Here is a 27463-nt window from a genome sequence, read left to right on the forward strand (position 1 = left end):
CTTAGGCAGAACCTAGATGCCTATGCCCACTACTGCACCACGGAAAATCCTTCTCCATTGCTGCTTCCTAAAATTCAGTTGCCTAAGCAACTGTGATCAGGACTTGTAAACCAGGCAGTGAACATGCACAAGGAGCCCTCTCGCACATTTGGGAGTTAGGGGTTGGCACGAAATGCACAGATGGCTGTGCCGCCTTTAAAACCCAAACAGAGAAGGAGCTGGTACCCTTTTATCCAACAGACTAGCAGAGAAAAGAAAAACACAGGCTGCAGGCTCAGTTTCTTCCTTCAGTTGAAAGGACTCAGGTATGCATCTCCCATTTCCCTGCTACTCAGACTTCAAATTTTGCTGGGGTAGGTCCACTTCCACCTCTCCCTCTAGAGCAGATTTACTTCACAGGCAGTATTTCAAAACTAATTGCTTCAAAAGATGAAAAAGAAGATGCCTTTGCAGTGAATCAGTTAGGCAGTCACCTGGCAGAAGAAACACTAGATGAAAACCACAGAGCAAAGAAAGCGTGCGTGCTCTAGGTTATGGGCATATTGGATACAAGACTGACATAGCTGGCCCTTAAAGAACTCCAAATACTATAAGATTCTTGTACTTTTCAGGGATAATTCAAAACACTGCTTCATCGTAACATGAAAGAAATTCCTGCACAGGGATGTGAAGCTTTTCTGCTCAGTTGCTCAAGGCCAGAATGAAGGCTTAAAATAGCCATTGCTGACTCATTCTATTTCCAACAAGACTATAAAGGGGTGAAGGATCCAAATGGATTTCCACCACGCTAAAAGTGCCTGTAGGCTTGGATTTACATGGAGGTGTTACCAAACATTGTTAGGAGTTCTTTCACAAAACATTTTTCACAAGAAAGTGCTGACTGAGTAAACTAAAATTTCCACAGAGACATCAGTTTTGATCATCAGTCAGTTTTGATTAAATTTTCATTGGAAGTATTTGTCTAAGCTGATTTATCTGATCTGGATTTTTGGTTGAAACCAATACCCAGAAGGGTTAAGCCAAACTGTTAGAGAAGTCATCTTTAACATTCATGTTCAGATTACTCTTGTGTCTTCTTCATTACCCAGTCCAGGGAATATTTAACTATTTAGATGAACTGGAATTGTTACAACTGGAAACCCTATACTGTATCTAAATTAGTATAGTGTGGTACAATAGGATTGGATCCTTGGTGACGAGGACCTAACATCTACCCTATACACATTTTCATAGGCTTACTTCAGACCAGCTGCAGTCTGGTTTTCTGGGCTGGGCACCCATGAAAGGTTGGAGCACAGTAGATACATTCCAGAGGTGTGTGTATCTTTTTACTTTCATCCAACAAAATACAAGTTTACATGCTCTGAGATTGCTCTGCAAAGTGAACTGGAGTGTCTTACATAGGGAATAATCAGGAAATTTGATTCAGAAGTGCCGTCATGATGTGAACTACAATGTTAATGCAGATGCACGTCTATGAGACGAGCTCTACTGTTCACAGAGCAAGAGCATGAACCCAAGCACTTCCAAGCAAGCACCCTACTCACTGAGGTATTCTAGAACTTATCTCGATTTCCATTTGAAAGCTCCAAGGGCTTCAAGTGTCATTCCAATACAAAAGAGAAACAGCTGGTGGAACTTCCATATTTTCATGAGAGAGAATTCTCATTTCTCTGGACAGCTTAGCTGTTATTGCTATATTACCATTAATATCAAATACCAGGGAAGGTGGAAGAACAATGTTGCCAACTCCTACAAAAGTCTCCATTTTTATTAAAATTGCAATCCTGAAGGCATGCGATTATGTAAGAATCTTGGGTTTCATTTCATGAAAAATAAAAAGTTCTTCCCCATGCAGAGAAAAACTTGAAAATGTGTCCTCTAAAAGAACAAAAGCCAGAAGGCAAACAGAGAAAGAAATTAAACTGATTTTTTTCGAAGAATATCTCAGCATTTTCAAAGCAATCTCATGAATTTGATGGAGGAATGACTCTTTTTTGGACTATTTGTTGTCTCGGTAACAATAAGATCCCCCCAGGATTTTAACTCCAATTCCTTCACACGTTATAAACTACAACATGGCTGGCCTTGCCTCGTTAGTTAGAATTAGCTAGCATGCTGTTGACATTGTACAAGTCAAAGACTGTTGCCTCCTAGGCAAAGGGCATAAGGCCTTTGTCCAACCCATCCATACTGCAGCAAGGACAACTTGGATGGTGGGTTTTGCCATGAAGCAATACATCTGATTTGAGAAGAATTAATACATTTCATATCTGCAGTCACCAAGCACTAGTCACAGCTTCCAACTAATGCAAATTTGATGCAGAATTTGAGTAAGTTTCCTATCATTTGCTTTACGTGAGGGAAAATGCTCTGTAACGCCAGTTCTGAGTTGCACCCTAGCTTACACAGGATACAGAAAACAATCCCAGCGGCCATGACATGTAAGTAAAAGTAAAGCTATGAAGGACTTTCATATGTTGGGCTGTATTGGGTTAAGGACACAATATTTCCCAGATTACATGCAACATATAAATTCCACTTACCAAAGCTTTTCCTTCGTTATTACCTTCTGGATAGTGTGGGTTAAGCTGGAAAAGAAAAGAAGTCAAATACTATCTTGATAGCTTTTAGACATTTCAGAACTTGGGGGAGAGGGGTTGGTTCAGTTCTCTATTATGTATCCACCCTGCAAAAGGACAGTGGAGTATTTAGAAGCAGTATGAGAACGAGAGTATAAGAATTACCAATTCAATTTCTGACCGACTTAACTGGCTATGTCCTCACTTCAAAAAAGTGCATCTTGCAATCAAGCTTGTTAACTCAAGACAGGAGTCTCAAATAACCAAAACCAAAAAGAGTGATGGAGAAAGCACAGATAGTTACTAATCTAAACACAGCAATTTACAGTCACCCACACACATACACATGCAACCACTTCCAGGATTGACCTTGAGCAGATATATTGAGATAAAAACTAACGTGCTTCATGTCTACTGAGATTTTACAGGAAGACAGTGAACTCAGAATAAACACATCTTTGAAACAGGAATGGCAATGCCACTATAGACAAGTGTTTAATTACTCTGTGATTCTGTTTAACCACTATTAATGGGGATAGTATATTTTATGTCATACCAGGATTATCAAGCATTAATTAATGACTAAAGTAGTATGAGAAGCTTGGATGAAAGACACTATATAATAAGAAGTGTAAAGTATTACTATTTAACAGTGTTTAATATGATTTTACTTTTGACAAGGGAAATATGTAGACTAGAAGATGAGGGATTATGTAGGCAGATACATACTCAAATAAACAAATACACATACTCCCACACTCTGGCTGCACATGAAACCTTTCAAGATTTGACTTACATAATGAAACAATTTTGCCTCAATATTTACCATATTCCCTGACACAGGATATGCCTTCAAAGCATTGAAAATGCTGAAGTGAAATTATTAGTTATATAAGGTAATTTAGTTTTTAAGCAATGACAGCATGTATACATCTTACAGGTAAGTACAGTCATTTTCTTGGCTTGACTTTGGTATTACCAGTATGGAAGAGCCAGAAGCGAATTGCACAGGGCAAGCTGAACAAATCCCAGTAAAACTTTTCCATATCACGTCATCATACATCTATCATTACACAGATGACTACTGTGAAGAGTTTTTATTAAGTTTATAAGGTTTTTATTAATACTGTATAATTTATATCCCTTTACCCAAAAAAGCCAGCTCCTCTCCACATCATGAGCCTGAAGAAAGGAGGAAAACTTTTAGATGTTCCTAAAATTGCTGAAAATACCTTCCTTCTGTGTCATGACTCGATGTGCTAACACAGAAATAACCAAAGGTTTACTCTACTGTCTTCATTTCAGTATTTGCATTAGCCACTGTGTTACCCTCACAAATCTAATTTAGAGAGCCTGCTCTCCTCCCTGAATTGACACCTATCCCAAATCTTGCATTTTGCTCCTCCGTGACATTCTCACGGTTTCCTAGCTCCAACTCCCACCTACTTCTGTTATACAGCAACAGGAATGGGAGATGAACACTGAACTACAGACAGCTAGAAGATATACATGTATGTATACATATATATGTAACTGTTTTCATATAGTTTTGGTTTCTTCCTAAGTTCTCGCACTTCCTTCAGCATTACCTTTGTTCACCTGACACCTTAGAATAATTCTAGTTGCCCCTTCTAACAGCCGAGCTCAGCCCTCTACCTTTGGTCCTCAAGAACGGAGAACATTATCAGGCAGTGCTTCTTAGTCACAGCCACGCACAGTGGCCTTTCAGCACAGGTGCAGAGAAGGTACAGAAAGGCTAAATTCGATCCTACCTTCAGATTCTGCTGGTTTTAAGTAAGCGAGAAAAAGTCTGGGTCATCTCAGGTTTGTCACTAGACTCAGCATAAAGAACCGTGCACTGAGGACTAGATCTTCAAATGGAATAACTCTATGATGTTTCGTTGAAGGGCCTGAGTGAATACAGTTGTCTACCCAGTATGAATTGGGCCTTGAATTCTGCTATTCTTCAGCTGTTTGCTTTCAACATAATGATGCTTTAAAAAGAAAAATATATAGCAAGAACAGGAGAAACTAGGAAAATCTCTCTCCCACGCCACTTCTTGCCTACTTTAAAAATGACTGAACAGATTGCTCTCAAATTTCCAAAATAGTTCACTTGTGGACAGAGGCTGAGGGAGACAGAAGGCTCAAATGAAAAATAAAGTGCATCCTTAATGATGGTTTTTCTTGCCCCACCATAACAGAAATAGTAAAACTAAAAAGATGTTGTTTAGAGAAAGTTTTGAGATGCTGACGTTAAACAGTAAACACGATGGAATGCAGTTTTAGGGCTGACGTTCATGGCCCCATTTTTAGCTGTGCTGAGCAGCTCCCACTTTTATTTTCATTTCAGCTGAGGTTGTTGGTGCTGAGCATCTCTGAAAATCAGACTATTAGCTATTATCCCATACTATACTCTCCAGGTAGAGGGGCATAAATCATGTAGTGTTGTATGTCGTATCACACCTGTTCTGAGTCCTTTTCAATATCCAAGTACAGCAGAATGAGCTAAGGACACAGTGACAGCTTTAAGACCAAAATCTATTGCTTTTTCTGATTTACGTAAGATCACCTCCATGTTCTTCAATAAGCCTCCAAAACAAAAGAATCCTTGAAAAAAACAACATTAATAATTTTTTTCCCTTGTTGCTAATGAAATCAAGTAAAATTCTTTGCAGGTGTTTAGAAAATAAGAACACTATGCTAAAATGGGCCTGATTTAAGCTCAGCCATCTTCAAGCTTTTTTGTGTCATTGGATGTGTTGAAGTTGCAATGTTACTGAAGTATAGCTGAAATACAGTGCTGTATATTTCCGTAAAATGCCACTGGAAGGTGCATGCAGTCAATACACAGTAAGAACACGATGCATTGTAAACTGCAGAGCTCAAGCAAGTGTGATCGTATAAATCATTACTGTAATAGCTTCATTACATGAGGGTTTTTTTAGAATATCTCCAACAGCTTCTTTTCCAATGCAGAATAATCCAGAAATCTTAATCCTCTGCTGCTTGTTTTTCAACAAACTTAGGTGCAGCCATTTTTCACCTTTCCATGGATGAGAGAGAAGAAGGTATCACAAAATGATACCTTTTCAGCTTCCTCATGGCTGAAAACTAAACAGCATCAAAGACCTTGAAACTCATTCCATGTTATGGCACGCTCATGAGACTCACTATAATATCTCAACACTCTCCCATTACGTCAGGCCACATGACCTAACCACCTGAGTAAATGGCAATCGCTATACGGTGGTAAGGGAGGTGCAATCTACATCAAGTAACACAGACTGCATTACTAGAGAAAAACTAGGGAAGGGCAGAGAAGAATTCACATCAGTGAAGCGGTGAACTGGCCACCTGATAGTAGTTGTGCTCATCCTTCACTCCAGTGCCACGTAGAAGGCCAGCTCTATTGTGGGGATTCTGCAGTTGGGCAAGGCTAAGGTAATCAGCTCTCACAGCTCCAATGACAATGATTTATGACACCACAAACACTTCATCTTTTTCAGTTGCTTATACATATGAACCCAGACCCAACTCTACATATCCTCCAGCCTACATAAAACCTCCTAAACTCCAGACAATGGGGCTACCGCATCAACTTTTCTTTCACGTCACAGCACCACGGAAGACGTTACAGTTTCACACACACAGGCTAACAGTGCACACAGTGCAACTGCAAATACAATTTGCGCAATATAGGTAGTATCTGGGATCTCAGCTTGTCTCGGACTCAACCTACGGGGGAGAAGAGAGCTTGGAAGCAGCCTAGCAAACTTGGCAGCAGACAAGGACAATCAGTGCCATGAGAAGGCCACCACCACCACACAAGATCATGCTTTTAAACACTAAAATCATGGACTATTTTGGCATTTATAGAAAGATTTGCAACTACAGAGAAGATAATACATTCTTTAAATCTAAACAGAACTTGCATTTACTTGCACACTTTTCTAAGAAGCCGAATTCCAAACTCATGATCTACACAGGGTATCTGCAAGAGCCTGAAGGTCAGGGTCAGCATTGCAGGTGGTCCTCCTGGGTGTATAAAAATTGATGTCTCTTAGATAGATTTCACATTCAGCCTTTGTACATGGTGGCATGTAAAAAGAGTAGACGTATGAATGCATACATATACCAATATACTCGTACTGTGGGAGCTCCAGAAGGCCCCCAGTAGAGAGTATGTGTGACAAACACATAATAGAAGCCAGCTTTTACAGGTGGAAAACTGAGGTATAAACAAAGTCTTCAACCATTTCTGGTTAAAACTATTTGGAAGGGCAAGGAATCTCATTCCTGAATTTTTGCCTAACGCCCTCATAATGTGATCATCCTCCTGTAGAGTCTGCATAGTAGGAAGACAACTTTCATCTATCTGTGTTTGTGTGTTACTTCTGGTATTTGGTGCTCAGAGAATGCAAGTGCCCTGCTAATCCTGAGAGGTATCCTGTTAGATCGAGTGCCAGAAGTCCCAGGCTCTGTCATCTCTACTGATGACGTCTCTACTGATTAAAGCTAGTCAAAGTTATATCTTAAAGTTTCAATACATAAGACTTCAACACTCCATAATCTCCTGAAGTTCTACTATTGAGCAGAATAACTTCTCACTAATACGTTATTCCTGGCTTTAATTTTATTTTTGCATCTTCATGTAGTAAGATATGCTTTACAGTCCAACAACTGAATTATAAACCTCAGTCCATACTGTGGACAGTTTGACATTTCACCTTTATACTGAATGCTGCTTTCCTAGACAGAGTAATGCACGGAAAGTACCCAAACAGGCTATTTTTGGACACTCTTAATTAAGAAGGAGAGAGAGCAGTTTGGGGAAAGAAACACCCATGCTGATTTTAATAAAATTTTGTTGACTAGGTAAAGGATATTTAAAACATCTCGTCAGGGAAAGAATTAGATTGCCAAATTTCAGCTAAATTAGCATTTTAACGGCTTGGTTAAAACCCGCATTTAAGAAACCCTGACAGACAAAGAATAAAGGATCTAATTCAACACACATAAACAGTTCCCATTTCATTTGATAACCAGCCTGTTAACACACAGCCTATTACCCAATCAACAAGGGCAAGTGTTTCAGGGGAAAAAAAAAAAAGCCACCACAAAAAAAAAAATCCACTTCTCAAATCTTTCATCTTCATTAGGCTTGCTTTGTTCTTTCTTAATGTCATACTGATTAGCGTTCGATAAATCTAAAGGACTTTTGCACAGTTTCAAAGAGTTCAGTGGTATTCAAAGGACTTTTGCCGTCTTATTAACTTGCTGGAGAAAGACTGGCTACGACTCTACCTCGATAAACCCCATTCAACACTGCCACAGCATTGGCACAAAGTTCCTGATAATCATCATCTGAGGAAAGTTTAAAAATCTTAAAAGGCCTTTCATTTCAGGATTGTATTTTGCTGCTGTGTTGCTTATGAGCTGTGTCTTAGCAGATCAGACAAGTTTCCAGGGAGCGCTGGGAGAGCTGCATCTTTTTGTTTGCTTCATGCCCCCCATGCGGTGCAAGCAGAGTGAAGTGGGCAGCCACAGCTATCCCTGCATGGGGGAACTACCTTCTAGTCAAAAACTGGGGTGAGAATCATCTCTGACACCTTCCTGTCCCAATTATTCACCCTCATCACAAGAAGAAAGGACAGGTTGTCTTGATGGCATTTTTAGCTGCTGTATAAGCAATGGCAGGTGTCCTGGTTTCGGCAGGGATAGAGTTAATTTTCTTCCTAGAGGCTGGTACAGTGCTGTGTTTTGGATTTAGGGTGAGAACAATGTTGATAACACACCGATGTTTTAGTTGTTGCTGAGCAGTGCTTACACTAGTCAAGGACTTTTTAGTTTTCCACGCTCTACCAACTTGAGAAGGCTGGAGGTGCACAAGAAGCTGGGAGGGGGCACAGCCAAACTGGCCCAAGGGACATTCCATACCATGTGACATCATGCTCAGTACATAAACTGGGGAAAGCTGGCCGGGGGGGCCGCTGCTCGGGGACTGGCTGGGCATCGGTCAGCGGGTGGTGAGCAATTGTACTGTGCATCACTTGCTTTGTGTATTATTATTATTATTATTATTATTATTATTATTATTATTATTATTATTATCATCATCATCATCATCATTTTATTTCCATTATTAAACTGTTTTTATCTCAACCCACGAGTTTTTCTCACTTGTGCTCTTCCAATTCTCTCCCCCATCCCACCGTGGGGAGGGGGGGGGGGGGAAGTGAGCGAGCGGCTGTGTGGTGCTCAGTTGCCGACTGAGGTTAAACCACGACAGCAGGCCAGTGCTTTGGTATGCCTAAATCGCCGCTGATTTAAAGGTCGCACATCAGTGGCATAAGCTGGAGCTGCCGCAACACATAGCTCTACGTTAGGCCAGGAGAGAGTGGTGACTGGGAAATCCCTTTGCTTCTACTGTGATCAAAGGCAGAGAACCTGACCACCCATGGACACCTGGTGATCAGTCCCACACAGCCATATCCCATTCTGCAGAGGAAGTCAAAAGAAAGAAAAATGTCTAAGAGATCCTTTAGTCTAACCTGAATGCTGGGCCATAACCTCAGTATGAGCTTCAGTGGCTCCGTGCCAACATGTGCTATATGAAAAAGCATCCTCATCTCTTCAAGGGTTATGTTCTAAATATTAATAACCCATATGCCTTTCAGTGGTTCTCCCAGAAATAACTAGGGATGATTGAATTAGACATTACTGAAATTTCTACCATTAAAAAAACAAACAAAAAAAACACACACAAAAAAAACCCCAACAACAATTTAAAAAAAAAACAAGGGAAGCCTTCTAAACCTCCATCAAGCATCAAAAATAAAGAGGCACAAATATAATTGAATAAAAGTTTTTTAAGTAATTTTGAAATAATAAGCCAAAAAAATGGACTAAAGAACAGACCACATGTCTACATTTGCTGTTTTGGAACACGTCAAAATGCAGTACCAGCAGATGTTGTATTTTTAATAACAGAAGCAGTCCTTATAATGACTAAATGACAATAAATGCTGCATTAATGGCTTCACACTTCCCTTCCACCTACAGCTCGTATGTACACAAACACGGCTCAAACGCAGCCAACTTCAGACAGGACTGAAAAAGCCTAGCTGAATACAGGCTCACAGATCACTACTGCAAAACTAGTTGGCTGGGGGAAAAAAATCCTTCCTCTGAGATCCAGATTTCTGCAGGTATTTGCACACCAACAGATGCAAATGTTGCTTTTAACTTCCACCAAAGTCAAGACAAGTCAGGTCAAGGAATTTAGCTGCATTCCCAAGATTCTTAAAAACCTTGGAAAATCTAGCCCTGAGTTTTGTTAAATGGACAGCTTCTAACTCTGTCACTTTAAAAAGCCACATCCAAGTCTGCGGAACAGGTCAGACCGGCTCTGTAAATCAGTAATCCATCCTCCTCCTCCTCTAGTCTCTGGATCTCTTCCATCTCTTCACGAATAGCTGTAAATTATCCTTCACTCCTTATAGAGCTTTAAAACAAAACCATGCTCCTCCTATGAGACAGTGAAAAATAGAAATAAGGCTTATGGTGCTGAGTTCACCCTATCACCTTGGCAAGCCCTTTTTCTTACAAGAACCTTTAATCACTGAGCCCAACAGATAGAAACTAATCAGAATGCTGTATTAACATTTAACGAAGAGACTGGAAAAAAAAACGACTCAAAAGGAAGATTATGAAGCAATCTGCAGGTAAGGAGGTCCTGCAGTACCAACAAATTAAATGTGTGAGCAGATGAGTGAAGGCCTTGGTGGATGCTGCCATCTCCTGGTACCTTCTCTGGTTTGCAAACTGTTATCCTTGAGCAAAAGGTACCTGCACATCTTAAACAAGGCCATTTTTATCCAGTTATTTGCCTTACTGTTTCTAAAGGCAGAAGGAACCACAGAGCATTTATGACTATGCTCTCCTCCTCTGCATGAGCTGTATGATCAGTGGATGAATAAATTTTTCTGCAAAGGCTTGCTTCCATGTCACCCAAAAAAATACCACTGGCAAACAGTGGTCCCTTTTTGCTTCCTGAACACAAAAGATCTCTGTCGGTAGTCCAATTTCCAAAAACTGGATATCAAAAGGCCTAAATTATGGCCTTCAAAGATTCAATCTCAGTTGCCTTAATAGAACATACTATGCAGTACTCCATTTTCCACATATTCCACTCCATTTTCTTTCACCAAGAAGGTGAAAGAAAAATAAGTCCATAAAACTACAGAGAAGGTTTCTCCAGGGCTCCAAGGGGTTAATCCCGGTTTATAGCCTCAAGTTTAAGAACTGATTTCCCTTTTACACTTTTTTTTTTTAATCTTAGCTAAAGCTGAGGATACTATTACTCATACAAATATGTAATCTTTCTTAAAATCTCATTAAACACCTTGTTTTCTATTCTTGTGGCAGCAAGTTCCACTTCTTTACTATGTCCTATTCAGAAGGCAGGAGAGGATCATTTTCTATCAATATTCACTTGAACATGCACTCGGCTATCTTCACCATGATCCAAATCAAGTGATTACTACAACAGGATTAAATTTATTATGAACAGTATGGCTCTGTCCACCCGGATAAACACATATTATAACGATATATATCATATGGCAGGCTAATATTTTTAGTACTGAGACATAACAGAAATCCATTTAAAAGAATGTAAACCAAAATTAACAGCAGTTCTCTATTTAAAGCCTCTCAATTTAAAGCCTCTTTGACGCTGGCTTCAGCAGTTCCTGTTAACCCGCCCCAACCACTTGTGCCCCCATGCCTTGGCTCAGTGACCCTGTTTACAGCACAGACTATTCCCTCTTCCCCGCACCCTGGAGTCTGTGCCAACACCACCTCAGGGTGGCACATTGTGTCACGGGACCACAATCAAATACCTGTGGAAACACAACATTTCTGCAAGCCTACGTTGCCACTGAAGTGCTCTTACCACGGAACTACAGCCTTGGTGAGCTGGACTGGACTTCCTCTTCACTTTAGAATATTCATATAACTGTCATCTCATCTCATGTGCAGGTAACCCTGTGGTGCTCAGGCCAACTGGCTTCAATCATTCCTACCTTCAAAAGAAACTCCATTGAGCATCTAGTGCTAAAATAACCCCAAAGCTGGAAGTGTGTTTCGTGTGGGATTTTAACAAAAGAGTTTAGAACAAAACTCTGATCAGAGTTGATCCATTTTACAGCTTAAATCCTGCACTTTCACTCTTGCAGAAAGAAGAAAGCAAACCCTGTAAGAAAGCCAGAGGAGTTTTCCAGTGGGACATGCATCGGGGATGCACATCAGATTGCTACTTCTGCCCAAAGCAGCTAGCTAGTGGACAGCTTTATCTCTGTGACTTGTCCATCACCAGAATATGTGCTAAAGAGCTTGCCATCCCAATTATCCTGTACAAGCCATTCATGAAGTATATACGCGTGTAGAAGTTAAAAGTGGCTGTTGTGGAGGCTTCAGTCCTACAATGGTCAAAGAAGCCCAGGGGGTGGCTGCACAAGTGAAAACTGTTGAGGAAGTCCAAACCCATCAGGTTAGTGTCTGAGACACCCTTGACCCCTGAGCACATAAATGCTCATGTTCCACTGACTTCAAAGACAAGACTACTCCCAAAAGCTTTACTGAATGAGGCCCTTTATATGAACAATAATTTGGTTTAATGAATGAAGCACACTACAAGTCAGAAAAAGTATGTTTGGTTCTGCCATTACCTCTGAGCTCATTGCTTCAACCTATTGCATTGGCCAGCTTGCTCTCACTCTTCTCTTTCGTCTGGAAGAACTTCAGGGCACAGGTTACCTTTTGGAGCAACACCAGTACTCTGTGCACTACCTTGGAAGACACAGTAATAATTTGAACCATTGTTTATGGCCACAATTTTATAGAAACCCAGAAGGTAAACATTAAGGCTGCCATCTTACCTGCATTATCTTAATTCATTTAGTATAATATAGTTAATTCAGTGTTAAAGACAATTACCAGATTTACTTCCATGTCTTGGCCAAGGTATCTAGTAACTCTAGTTTAGTCTATTCAGCTAAGTAAAACAGAATTGGCACAGATTTTTCCTTACAAATTCTGCACTGTGATTATGCACGTGTTCACAATGTTTCACAAGCCATGTACTGTGGTTTATCTATTGTCTACTGCAATATCTGAGACTAGTGTGTGATTTGATATTTGCATATATATTTTGTGATTATTTTAGTAATATCCATCACACCTGAGAAGTTTAACATGAAATGACAGACTTACCCTGCATTTCTTGTGTGTGCATATATGTATGCATGGGCACACATATTTCTGTTTAACATCTTCATACAGCAAGTGTTAATAGTTTTGGTACAGGTTATCCAGTTTAGAAATCACAGAACTGGAGCTGCTATACACATGGAGAACAATATTAAAAGTGCATGTTTTGGTTCAGCACAATCGATAAGCTGATGTTCAGTTCAAAGAAACTTTTATCCTTGCGATTAGAATATTGAAACGGTTAGGTGTGTGCATGAGAAAAGCACAGCTGCGTGGTCCCAACTTGCAGCATTTGAAAGGCTGTTCAAGCAAATTGCAGCTCGCTCACACACACAGAGAGATAGATTTGGGTGCGTTCTACATGTGGTACATGCACTGAAAAGACTTTAAAAAAAATTGGGGAAAGTCTTTGTTACTTTGAAGCATTCAATTTTCACGTAACCTTACAGCCTCTCTTCATGAATACAAAAATTCAAAATAACTTGGGTCATTTTGCTGTAACCAGGGCTAAAAAAAGAACATTCTATGGAACTTTTTCTAAAAGACTGCTGCCTCTGTGAAGAGGAGAATAAAACTCAGCAGCCTGGATCTTAGCTGATGGCTTAGTGTCTAAATCTCCTGCTAAGGATCTGGCTCAGCTCTTTTGGGTGAAATCAAGCCCTTCTGACACTAACAGCAGAACTCCCGCTGTCTCCTAAGAAGAGAATTTCTCTTTCCAATTTTTCAGCTGAGTATTTGGTTCTACTTTTTTATGATTTCAATGTTTTGGGAATGTCTGAGCCAATGGCTTCAGGTTTCCAAATGATGGACATATAGGAGACATTACCACCTATCCAGATTTCCGATGTCCCAAGTCCTACCACCAAACATGAAACCCCTCTTCAGCATATCCCTTCTGTGCCTTAAGTAATTGTGTGAGAGCATACATGCATCTGATGTGCACAGTAGTAGGGGAATGACAATGCAGCAATGTGCAATTAGCAGATGTTTTCCACTGGGTCTCCTTTAGCAGTGGGTCTTTTCAGGGTGGCTCACCTTCAGCCCATAGTGTGGTAGTAGGGTCTAGGTTGCTCTATGGTATTAGTCGGGCTTAAGGAACTTCAAAGCATATTAATGAAAATTAGCCTAAGTAATGCCAAGTGGAAAGAGGATTAAAAGAAATGGTACTACTTGAGACTGTGTCAGAAGTCAGAGTTATCAGAGGACCTTCAGTCTTTGAAAAGTCACAAAAGCTGGATGACTGTGATTCTTAGGAACATGGAATTTAGGACTTACACATCCTGACTTCATTCTCTCAAGTTTGTAAGAATTAGATTTACGAGTACTCACCTATATGTTTTGTTTACTGAACAACTGTATTGCCTCATTTTTTTTTTTTTTTAAACTTACTTACTGTAGTATTGAAACACCTTTAAGTTTCTTAGTTTGAAATTCCTGAATTCTCTGGGGCCAGTGTCTTGAATTTTCTTACTCCCCAGATCATCCCCTGGCCTTAACAAGCTGCAGTGGCATCCCTTCACTACACATCTCAGACCCACTGAGTCACAAATCAGGCTGACCAGTTACATCTGCCACAGGAAACCTCAGAGAAAAAGAGAAGGCACAGCACTGCTCACACAAGGTACAAGCCTAACTGCGGAGGAGCAAAAGGAGACACCCAGGTGAAGGACACCGCTGCTCATTGTCTGAGACTTGACCCATGCAAGATTCCCCTGCAGAAGTCTCCGTGATACACATCAAGCTGATTTATGGAAGGATAAAGTAAGGAAAAGATGGTTATAAACAGTGATTAATCCTGATTTACAGTAGTTCAAACTATGACAGAAATGGTATCATTAGCCAACAACAGAATGCTTAAAAGGTTCGTGAATTTTGTTTATGTGTTTGTACTTATTATTCCACTCTAGATATCTTCATCATAGAAGCTTAAACAAAATCAGGTCATGGCAATGTATGACACTGTTGATAATCCATACCATGAGTAATCTTCCTGTGCTGCAAGAACATAGATAAGTGTTCAGTAAGCTTTGCCCAATTGATTTAAAGTTAGCTCACACACATTAGGTGTCTGCCTGTCTGTTCATAAATCTTTGACGTGTATGTCTGGCTGGTGTGTTGTGCCCGACATGTGAACTGTGTAAAATACAGTTCACAGGTTTTTATTACAGCGGTACCTTTAATATCTCCACCAGCAGGTATTTTACACTTCACAGACAGAGTAGCTAACGCTGCTCTCCAGTCACAGCATATCACCTCTGTTCAACCCAAATGCTCTTCCAGCTCTCACTCTGCCATGCCAGTTGTACTCTCCATATTACGCGTCTTCCTGATGGGTATTTCCTTTCCAGAGGTAGAAAGGACCTAAGCTCAGGTTCAACATTCAGTGTAGTGTGACACCTCTTCACCTGAAGATTTTTCTGCTGAAAATCCCTGAGCAGATGAGGAGGTAACGGTGGGAGGCGGAAGCCCATCAGTCAGAGTGTGTGATGCCTTTCCTGACTCTCCATCAGCCTAGCTAGTCTGAATAAAATCTACTAGGAGCATCTCTCACTGTAAGCAGAGAGGAAAAAGGAACCATCTCTCAGGTGTGAGTACTGGTTGCCACTTGAAAATTAGCTATTATTAGCCAATAATAACTACACAATGAAACCAGCTGGCTTCAGCCAAGCCAAAGGGTTGCTGCAGTATGGAGGCAGCAGCATAGAGCAGAGCAGTTAAGGCAGGTTGGCCCACTGCCTCTACAGGGATGATGCTCTTTGCCACTCAGGCCTATCAGGTTTCTAACTTGCACTGTGAGCTACTGCTAAAACCAATGAAAAGATCCAAATTACATTCAGTCTTAGATGGAAAATAATATCAATATCTGTCCTGATGGTGCACTGTTTATGTTTTGACACTGGTTTTGACGTAATTAGAAATAAGTAAAGGTTTGATAGCTCCTGTTTGCTCTTACTCTGAAATGAGTGCAGGCTGTGACAAGAGCTGGAAAGTGAAAGCAGCACCCTGGGAATACTAAGGACTTGTCTGCATACAGAAGTTGCACTGCTGTAAACGTAACTCAGTCCAGTTAGAGCAAGTCTTTTTTCAGAGATTCCTTAACATATAGTGATGTATAACTGGCTCTTGTAGTTGTAAATTTTCACACTCATGCTTGCAAGCATAAGTCAAAGAGGCAATCCTGCACAGACTTAACTAAATCAGTGGGAAAAAAACCCTACTTTTCATTCCATTGATATAAACTGAACACAGACCAGTTCTAATATGGATTAGATATGACTTAAAAAGTTCACGGGTTTTTGCAACTAGGGAAAAATCCAAGGCTCTCCCATTTCATAAACTTGGTATTATCTGTTCTCTTCCAGCTTGTTAAGAGCCCTATTTTACTTTTAAAGACAATTATGGGTTTTAAAGACAATTAAAAGATATGAAGCTGCTCTTTTGGGAAGTCACAACACTATTTTGCCTTAACATAAAGTACCAGATAATAACCAGACAAGTTGCAAGATCCTCCTCCTCCTGGACCTTCTGTTCCACCAAAAGGGGCAAGATTTCCTCAGACCCTTCTTTATTCAATTTTTTTTTTAGTCAAAAGACAAGAGTGCAACAGCAGAACACTGCAACCTGTTATAATCACAATGCACTGTCATGACACCAATGGTCATGTCAAGTTTGTCCTTCCCCAAGTTTCTACAGAACACAGAGATGCCTTGGACCACATGCTGGCCGGCAGAGATCAACACACTGAAATCAGCACCATAGAAACCATTTTTCAAGAAGTCTAGAGCCTGCAGGGGAAAAAAAAGGAATGACAATTCCTGAATTAGAGCAGTTTAGAGTATCTGTTCTAGTGCCTGCACACAGGCTTCTCTGATCAAGCTCAATGATTACCTTGCATTCGGTTCCACTCTAAAAGCTTTAATCTGTATATGGCTGCCTGAGCCAGCAAAGAAGAGTATTTGACTGATCACAACACTACTCCAAAAATCAAGGGCAAACAAGAGCAGAGAGATAAATGAAACCAAGGATTTTCAGTGTAAATATGGTGGATATTTAATAGCGGTGTTTGCCCTGGCTGCCATGACAACAAACAGCAGATTCAAGATTCAACAGCACCGTTGAAATTAAGGTTATACGTTGTCTTGAACTCACCTACTAGTGTCCTGTAGTTCAGAAAATTTTCCTTGCAACCCTTGGATACAGCAATACAGCATGACACAGCAGTGCACATCCAGTTCTCCCCATTCAGACCTGATGTGAGATCTTTTCAGAGACCTACATCATGGACCTAACCTACTACGGCATTTCTGAATTAGCAGGACATGTTAGGCAGCACACAACCACTTGTTTAATTGACATTCTTACCTCTGCAGCTAAGTAGTTTCCAGTTGCCAAATGCTTAAACCTAAACAAGCTATTCCACTGTCCTGCCCCTCCCCGGCAAGGGTCATGATGGACAACCTAAAAGAAGAAGTACAGATTTTAATCGTGCTCCTCAAGATCATATGTTTAGAGTATCTGTTCTAGTGCCTGCACACAGACTTCTCTGATCAAGCTCAATGATTACCTTGCATTTGGTTCCACTCTAAAAGCTTTAATCTGTATATGGCTGCCTGAGCCAGCAAAGAATTTCTGACACTGACATTTCTTACAGCTCATTACTAATAAAAATATGTAAACGACATAATTACAAATAGTCTACCACAGAGAGGAATTCTGTGCTCACACTAAGCTCACCATAGATAACAACTACTTACCTCTATTTTTTGCCAGGTGCCAGGAAATACTCCTATCACTTTCATTAATCTACTCCCTGCAAACATGATGAGCCAAATTTTGCTTTAAAGTGATATGGTGTGAATCTGGAGCTCAATAAAGTAAGTGGAGCTGCTCTACACTTACATAGGCACTACTTAAAAGCAAAACTCAAACCCTCTTATGTTGTTTCACCACTTATACCAGCTTTATTTTTTACAAGACTAGGGGCTTCTGATAAATTTTCGTTCAAGTGATAAAATATCCCCGTATCATCTGAAATATCCCAGGTTATTCCTTTTTCCTTTTGACTGAGCTGTAGGTCATTTGCTACCTTCAAACTAGCAGTGCCTGTCTCTCTTAAGGAGTGATCTCAAATAACTACAAGTGCAATATACCCTATTCCATACAGTCCTTACTCAGACAAAACTCAGCCATTTGCCTGAGTAAGGAGCTCTGTTTTAAATGCACAAAGTTTGTTCAGCACGTAAGAACTTTTGGGTATAGGAGTTACATTACTGTAATAGCAAGGGTTTGAGACATATCAGTTTCCAATGTTCCTCAGTTAAACAAAAATATATTTGCTAGTCATCTTCTCAAAATCACCCCCATTCAGCAACACCACCTTTATTCAGCCTAACTTTAAACAGGTGTTGATGTGCCCTGTTGCAGAAGAATGGACTCGATCACATTTGGGAGATTTCTTGTCAGTCATGAATTTGAATTTTCAATATTGCACATGAAGTCAAATATAAACACCCAGAACTCAGGATACATGGGTGTCATTCAATTGGCTTTGATAAAATCGCACCATTTACGTCAAGTCTGAACTTGACTCTTCATCATTTTAGTGCAGGTAAATATAGTAAGAAAACATCCTCTCTCCACACATTCACAGCAATAAAGCATCTCTTCAGTATTCATCCTACACAAACCGTTTCGTAAAATAATAATAGTTACGGCGAGGTGTATGATGATATCAAGAGGCTATGAATGATTCATGTTGTAGTAAAGTATTTTTACTGAACCCTGGCCTTCAGGTCCTAAAATATTTATAAAAAGAAGAAAATACCTCTATTTCCCACAATGCTTTAGAACTTGTTGCAGAAGTAGCTGACTGACGTAATGTAGTACGAAGGAAAATATGTTGTTTCTTCTCATACTCGTCACAGGTCAGAAACTTCTCTTGCTCTGCATGGAACAGCCTAACAACATCTCCCTAAAGTAATATGAAAAAGAAGCATTATTAAGTGGTAGGTAAAGCCGCTAGACTCATCCTCCAGATCTGTACTAGGTCCAGCGATGTCAACATAGCTGATGTGAAGAAAACATTCATTAGTTTCCTATTGCTGGAGCGGGTACCAAGTGCAGAGCATACAATCTCAGCACCAAGTCTGGAAATCAAATGAGTAATTCAGTCCTGCAGGAGACCCACGCACTTTTGTGAAAACAGAACTTGTTTCAGAGCACTGCAATGAATAGCAGGCAACAATTAACCTAAAGGTGATTTTTAATTCTAGCTAACTTTACTAAATGGGTTTTTTTATTTCTAGTATCTCTTAGAATTTAGGGAAAGTGAACAGATTTTTCTAACATCATATTATCTCATCTCTTCTACTCTGCAACCAAAACCAATGCCCCCTCTCTATTTCTTCTGCTGGCATAATTTTTGCTTCCTTCTGCCTCTCCCCAAGGCTTGAAACACTATCCCCAAATGGGTCTACACAGATACACCATTTTCCCTTTCAAATTCTTCCTCAAAAACTGCTTGATACCTACTGAAAAATAGCCAGTTGATAATGACTTATTAAGGTACAAGTGAGGACAAATGAAATTTATTTCTTTAAAATGAAAATGTAAATTATTTCAGGGAGTGATCTGGAGGCATGAAGCTGGGCGGTCCCCCAGCATTTAAAGCTACATTGTCTTATTACAGCTATTGTCATCTTTCATGCCTCACTCCCTTCTGTAAGCTTGTTATACCTGCTTTTAGCATCTTGGCATAAACTGAAGTGTCACAGCTATTCTGTACAGAGCCCTCATCATTCCAGGCTTGAACTTCATCTTTTCTCATGGATCCTCAGTTGCCTCTGGGAGGAGAAAGGGGCTGGAAGCTAGCACAATCCAGACAATTTCACTCAGTAACACAATAACACAAAGGAAAAATATTCTGGCTGTTGAAGCACAGTAGTGAGGGATTCTCAACAGCTCCATAAAGTCCTAATTTCTTCTTTTATTCACCATGTAATATTTCTCTACAGTAAAATATGGCATGATTTTTCAGATTCAAAAAACAATTAAAAAAGCATACTTACTCCTTTCAGTACATCATCTCGATAACTACTGAATTTCATGAACAAAGTTATTTTCCAGCTTGTGTTACAGTTGACAGCATTTACCTTGGGGGGTGGGGGGGGGGGGAACAAAAAAAACACAATTATAGTCTTAAGGGGTGTTCTTCTCTTTTTGAGACATTCTATTCTTCTAAAAGACCACACCACATCTAGGGTGGCAGGGGACATGGCTTAGCTACATATTTGTACAGTTCCCAACATGGGTCCTGAAGCTCTCCAATGTTAATAATAATGATGTTGATGTTGGAGAAGATTCAGTGGGCAAAATGCTACTCTATCTGTTGACAGCCTACCAAAGACGACCTAAAGAGCTGTTGGAAGAGGACGTACTCTCACATCAGTGACTTTCTGATACTCAAGCAAACCTCCCAAAGAACTGCACCAAGAATAAGTATATTTCATCTTGGTTTTTTGAGGCCAAGCTGAAATCAGTATTTAATACTGGCATCTAGCCCATGGTGGGTTCTGGTTACCAGTAAAGAACAACGTATGATACATCTCAGATCAGCAGTTACCCCTCCTCTGAACTCACCTCTTTGCAGCCAGGGTTATCTAGAAGCTCAATGTTGCTGGCATGTAGAGGCTGCCCTGCATTGACTGGCATGAGAACAACTTTATCTCCCACAACGACCTGGAAGTCAGAAATTAAATGCAATTTAGACCTATGTAATTATCCAATAAAATGAAGTAATGTTACATTTTTAGAAAATGACTTAAATGCATGCTCTAGGAATGGCACTCAGTGAATTTATTTGCAGACAATTCACACACCAGCTCTGTTTGCCCGTGCCTCTGCAATTGCTTGGATTCAAGATTTCATACTGATGAATCCTCGCATTCTCAGTGAGCACGTCACCCGGTTCAGCAGAAACTCAAGATCATGAAATAGATATGAACCTTTGAATTCCAAGAGCAGTTCACTTCATCCAAAAGTTACATTAACTACTCTTTATCCCATATATACTGCCAGCCAACAGGCAGAGAAAGCTTAGAAAATAATCTGTAGTCAGACAGCAAGACTCTTTTCCCTCCCTTGCTGTCAGCCAACCTTCTCCCATCAATGTGACTTTCATTTCACAAAAGCCTTAAAAATTTGCCTGTGACAAGACTCCTTTAGCCCAGTGACTCCCCAGGTCTGTGGATCATCTTCTGGCAAATGTCATGACAGGCTCAGGAGTTCTGCAATTTAGACTGTATGACTGTAATCTGGAAAGGAACATAAATCACTGGAAATTCAGAGAGAGGTGAACACACTCCATCCCCTCTGCTATTTCTCCCTAAATGGTGTTTGGAGCTCAGCACAGGCAGCAGGTACATCAGCTGAGAGACCTTCTCTCTACGAGAGGAATTCCTAGCTGACTCTCTGCAAGCAAATTCCCATGCCCTTGCAATTCTTTAACTATATAGACAGGGAAAAACAATATATGAAAATGTCTTTGACCTAAAAAGTGCTTGAGACATGCATATGGAGAATTCAATTCATACCTGGGAGGGGGGAAAAAAATAATTTTAAAAAAAGAAAAAAAATCAATCCACATAGATTGGTTGGCACTGGGTCCTGATTTGCTTATGCTGTTCACAGCAATTTTAAGCACACACACATATGAAAACAAGTGGCTATATGTGATTTTTGCTATATGAAATGCTGCGCAAGCCATGCTTTCTTTTGGAACACAAATAAACAAAAATGCTTTCTGCATTGATCAGCACATTTCCTATGAAAAAGCAGAGACCAATTCAGCCTCATGTAACTTCAACACAGGTGAATTTGGCCCACTTATTGCAGAGGTGAAAAAGAAGGTTGCCTGTTCTTTACCAACACAGCTAAAATAAACAGTAGCAAAAGACAGTGTCATCATGCTCAGGCTATATGTAGAAATCCTATTTGATCCAAGTAATGAGAAAAAGTTCACTAATGGAACCAAAATAATGACAAGATGCCTTTAAGATATGCAATACATTCCTGCATGCCATGCTTCACACAGACGTTACTTACAGCCCATTTTAAGAAGTTATGACCAGACAATTCATTAATCAAAAAACCATCAGGCTTGCATCCTGCAAAGTGGAATCAGGACTTCAAAATTATTGCAAGTACACCAGGACTATAACAAACTTAATTAGTAAGAGAGCACACCATCGAGCATCTTAGTTAAAAAGAAGAAAAAAGGAGGGGCAGGGGGAAGGTGTCTTTGAACACAAGCCTGTGACTACCGTGGAAGTAACCAGAGGAAACAGGACGTACACAGCTACTCTGCTGTAGGCACACATCCGAAGAAGAACTGTTATGTGGGGTCATGGCTTCTGTCTCAGTCTCCTACCCTGCTCCAGGTCCACATCAGTAACCTGCCCTCAACGCTGGCCAGCTCTGCCAGCTGCCACAGAAGCAATGAGATACCCTATGTTCTTTTCCTTTCTTCTTTTTCTTCTTGCTTCAAACCTCCATAGGCGGTTGGGCAGGAAGGGATAGAGGCAATTTCGCAGCGCTTGCTTCCTATACACCCTCCACCAGTGATGCAGAAAACAAAAGTAAAGTAAAGAAGGAATCCTGTTCTCTTACACATGGCTGCCTTGGGCAAGCTGCAAGTCTGCTCTTTTGAGTTCCTCCTGTCCCCTACCCAGTTGATTTCTGGCTCCAAATAATGCCCCAGCATGCCCAAAACACTGGAGGCAGAGAACTCGCATGCCCACGTGCCCATATTTCTGCCTGTAGAATTGTACTATATGGAGATTATAGAAGACAGAGCAATGTATTCCCAAGGTTTTGCTCTGCAAAATTAAAATTGACACCAGCTCTTTCTCCTCTCCCTTAGCTACCCTTGGGCACAGCCGGCCACAGCATGCTGTAGACCAGCAGTGGGTAATTAGTTTGACAGGTTTCTGGGACTTCTTCCTTACATATAGACATGAATTCGTTAAAGTTGCGACACACAGCTTTTGAGGATTTCATTCCTGATTCCTTTGACAAAACTCTTACCCCTTCTGGTCTAGATAAGAAACTCCCAAAGAATGATTAAATTCACAGCGAAACCAATGAGAATTCAGCTTTTGAGTTCAAGATAAACCTACAAGGTCCTTCAGTCTTGGACGCAGTGGAGTTCTTCCCGCACAAGGTAATTTCTAAATTCATGCAACCCTACTTGTCCATTTCTTGGTGGAGAGGGTACATTGAGAGTGGGAAGGGCCACAGTCAAAGCTGACTGCGTTCTGTCTTCTGGGTGAGGGACCAGCGCTGGCATGACTTAGAGCGATTCTGTCGTACATATAAACTCAGTAAGCCCACCTGACAGCTACATCTACACCACAATCGAGAAGTTTGAGCAATTACTCTAGTAGAGGTGTAGTATATCACAAAGACTGGCAGTTACAAAAGGTTATATTAGCTGTGAAGATGCAGTAGCAGTGATTTCAGTTTGGACTAACTATCCAAGTAGGTTACCGGGCACACCAAAGGCTCTGCTACTTCTCCATCTCTGTTGCTTTTATGTTATAACCACATCTGCCAGTGGCACTGCTGACACTTCAAAGATTAGGAAGATTAACAGAACTTTCCCACGGATGGCTGGGCAATCCCCAAGTCTGAGACCACCTCCCTCAGCATGCTGCAAGATCAAGCTTTCAAACCACTAAAATGGCAGAAAACTGAAAATGCAATCCACACAGAGCTAATCCTGCTATCAGTGCACATTTTGCTATTCAGCCAAACTGGAACCAGCTCTAGCCTTACTCAGTCACATCTTCCATTGAAGGAGAGCTGGTATATGCTTAATAAAAGTCTGCATAAAATCTTGCAGTTATGCCAATTACTGTAAATTTTCAGCCATATCTTTGCATTACTTTCATTGGCTTGCATAACCAATCAGTTGCTAACGAAGCTAAGCTAACCCTCCTTCAGAAAAATAATTTTTTAAATATTTCACAAGACTAAACAACTGTGATGACTTACCAGAAAAGTCACACGCATGACTTCCTGTATCACAGCTTCCCCCAGACCAAACTACCTTCTTTCCTTTTAGGATATTTGGCATATTTGGATCTACCTTGCCTGGGTTATCTGACACAGTAGCAGTCATCCAAGCAGTAATTCAATACTCACTTCTACTGTTCTAAAGACTTTCTAAAATGTGTTTTCTTAGGGAATTTCCTCGTTACAGCACAGAAACTGAAAATAAAAACACCCCAAAGTTTCCAAACAGAATAAGGGTCTGCTATACCAAGCTAACTCCATGCACTGAGAGATCAGAAGAAGAAAAGTATACAAAAACATATAAGTCCTTTAAAAGCTAACCTAGTGACTGGGTAAAGTGGCCCCAGCTTATGTGGTATTAGGTGCTTTGTAGATGAGCCCCCCAGAAGCTAGCCTTTTAATGGACACATGTCTGGGAGCAACTGAGAGGGAAGGAGTGGATACAAGGCTGGAGCCTCTCTCCGTCTGTGAGAGGCAAATGAAGGATTTCCCCCATCGCTTGCTACCCCTGCCCCCCTTACAACAGCTGCCTAGTTTCTGTAACTGTTGAAGGGGTGGAAATGTGCCAGAGCAGTTATGAGAAAGCTACCAAAGGACTAATGTTTAGCACCCTAAGTTTGCAAAGAAAATTATCAGATCTGTTTGGGACTGGTAGGAAGGAGGAAAAACGGGTCTCGAGACTTCCCTCTGTAAAATATAATGGCGAGCTCCCAGCTCTGAAAGGCAACACCTGGTGACAGAAAATGAGCAGCAGGCAGGTTCCAAAGGAGGCCGTTAAGTTCGGAGTAGACCTGACAGTTTCCCACACAGCCCTTGTAGCTCAGAGCCTGTCAAATACAGCCCCACAGGGAATAAAATAGGAGAGAGGTCTGCAGAGTGGGATGTTACAGCAATCGCTCTGATGATCTGCAAACTTTTCAGACCAGCAAAACCACTTCCAAACTCTTATGTGCCCACAATAGTGTAAAATTGAATCAAAAACTCTATAGTACTGAGGATGGCTTATAAGGCTTAAGATCATTCTGCTGCTCTCAGCTGTAAGGGCTCACGATGGCTTTGCAGGTCACAATCTGGGAACCCCAGGTCCTCACTCTGGAGAGCATGACATGCACTTATTTCCCAGGCATGAGGGCATGAGAAATTAAGATGCTGCTGAACTGATGTTATTCTAAGAAATTAAGCCAAAACCTTAAAGCAATAAGTCACCTTTTTTTCTTTCCAAAGAGGGAAAGGGATACCAGGTTGTTTGATCCAAAACACTTCTTTTCCCCAGCTGAAAAGCCATGCAGAGGTACCCCAGAGGGCTACTCATGTTTGCCGCTTTTCTCTGCAACAGGCTTGGGGGAAAGGGGAGCTTTTCACATACCCTTCTGATCACTGCGTGCAGCAAGGAAAGACTATGACTTTAGGGACTTCTGACCAGGAGCTGGGAATGCAGTCCCTCCCCTCCCCACAACAGATTGCCAAAAGGAGCTGCAAGCAACCATATTCATCCTGGATAGCATCCCAAGAGCTGGGTAACCACAAAGTTAATGAGAGAAAATACAGGAGAAAACAGGCATTCCTGTCTGCGACCCTGAGAGGGGCTCTTTCACTGATTACTTCACAGGGGAGAGTGGCCAAACATTCCCTGCCAGGTCTACAACATAAAACCACACAAGTTCATCATGTGGCCTTCCCAGAGGCCGATCTGAATTTTCCACAGCAGGCACTTAACCAAACCACAGCCGACTGAATGAAGAACCGAGTTTTGATCTCATGGTGCAACTCTCAGATCTGCAGCAAAGAGCTCTCATATATATTCTTCCTCTTACCAATACGCAAGACTCCTACTGAAACCTACCCAGAAAAGACCCACCAGACTATCCAACCCAATTCCAATCACACATGCCACTCTCATGTTGAGGGGGGATACAGATTTAAAGAAACCTGATGTATTTCATAGAGACATTCTCTGCTGACCTCTTGAAAAAGATCTTGCCCAGAATATTTAAAAAAAAAAAAACTTTTAAAAAAAAATTTTTACTCTAGTGTAAACTATGACTTATTATCAGCTTTGTAAATCTGCACACAACAGGTGGACTTAGCAAAGATGCCCCAACACAGGTCAGCAGAGGCTCAGACGAACGTGGCAACATTTCAGATTCCAGACCATATAATTTGGTAACACTTCCTAGTTACACATAAAAGCTAATAGTCCCAAGCACTGCTTAAAATATTTTTTTCTTAACTTAATTCATTATGATTTATGCCAGTAGCAAAGAAATCATGTGTTTTCTGGAAACTTTCTGCCTTCTCCCTCTTAAACATTCAGTATTTCCACTTACGTTGTCACCTTCACTCCTCAGTTTCCAGAATGGCTGGATATAAAACCAGGATCCCTCGTTCCCTGCAGCATCCAGGGACACCCGCATAGCATTCTTCTCTAGCAGAGCTGGCAATCTCTTATTGACTGTGAGGTACTTGTTACTTTTTATGTGCAGTAGCTGTGAACAAATAATAATTTAAAAAATTAGTACAACTGTTGCTTTTTCTCCAAGCTCCTCTTCAGTGGAGGACTCTCTTTGACTACTCTTCAGTCAAAAGAGGAGGCGCAGGCTTTCACACTGTAGTGATTTTTCATAACATACATAAAGACAAAATAAAACTAGAAGAGAGTTATCAAAGTATACTGCAGTTTAGGAAAACAGATGCTATATCTCAGGTTGAGAGAAATGTGTCAGCGATCAATTTTACGGCATATACTCACAGGTAGGGCAAGGGTCCATTCATAGTGTTACCTTCAGGAATTTCATTCATTACAGGAAAGTTGTACTGCACTTAAGAACGTAACTTCTGTCTCATTTATATGTCATGAAGTACAAATTACTTCAATGATTTAAAAGGAGCTGCACAGCACCTCTATAATATGATTTTGAAACAAATCTTGAAAATAAAAGATACATATTTACATTCAGATTCTAAACCGCAGCAGCAAAAATTACACATAAAATATATATTATGATATATTATTTAAACATGAATATGCAGCACTTCTGGTAGGCTTTAAAACAGACAGAAAAGCACAATATTGTAAACTTCACCAAGTTCTGTTTACCTGACCCTTGACAATCCAGACTACAGCGGTTAGTTTCATTTTCACTGTAACCTTGAAATGAAACAACTGTTTCCTTTCCAGCTCTAAGAGAAGGCAGATGGATTTCAATAGGTTTACCTGTATGACATTGCTATATTTTACAATTTCGCCCAACAGCTTTCTGTTCTCGCTTTCGTTCTGCTTTTGTTCCAGTTCTGCTGCGTGCTGCAAGAGAATGATTACTTCTTTAAACTCTACAAAATCAGTACCTGTATTCAGCTACTGGTAGTGTAAAAAGGAAATGGCATCACATTTAAAACGCTTACTCCAACCTGCAAGCATTACTGCACTGAAAATACTAGCACCCGAATCCTGCTGCAGCATGATTTTCTGAACTATAATCACCCAGACCCTGTGTAATGATTCTGGGTTTTTATTACCCAGAACAGAAACTCAG

At 40.6% G+C, this 27463-nt stretch overlaps 1 protein-coding gene across 2 annotated transcripts in view; it reads right to left on the reverse strand.

Annotated features, from left to right (window-relative positions):
* The window catches only part of ITPR2 (inositol 1,4,5-trisphosphate receptor type 2), a 271888-nt gene that overhangs the window by 201238 nt on the left and 43187 nt on the right, over positions 1–27463 (reverse strand). Inside the window, exons 4-10 of one of the 2 annotated variants that reach the window (XM_076343377.1) lie at positions 27145–27231; positions 26258–26416; positions 20496–20594; positions 19925–20008; positions 18682–18828; positions 17220–17315; positions 2547–2591 (exon numbers count right to left, since the gene is read on the reverse strand). In XM_076343377.1, coding sequence (XP_076199492.1) covers positions 2547–2591; positions 17220–17315; positions 18682–18828; positions 19925–20008; positions 20496–20594; positions 26258–26416; positions 27145–27231 — 717 coding nt within the window. The remainder of the gene's footprint in view (positions 1–2546; positions 2592–17219; positions 17316–18681; positions 18829–19924; positions 20009–20495; positions 20595–26257; positions 26417–27144; positions 27232–27463) is intronic. The other variant, XM_076343386.1, reaches the window with a different exon arrangement.

The sequence above is a fragment of the Aptenodytes patagonicus genome, chromosome 1 (assembly GCF_965638725.1).
Source record: "Aptenodytes patagonicus chromosome 1, bAptPat1.pri.cur, whole genome shotgun sequence".
NCBI lineage: Eukaryota > Metazoa > Chordata > Aves > Sphenisciformes > Spheniscidae > Aptenodytes > Aptenodytes patagonicus.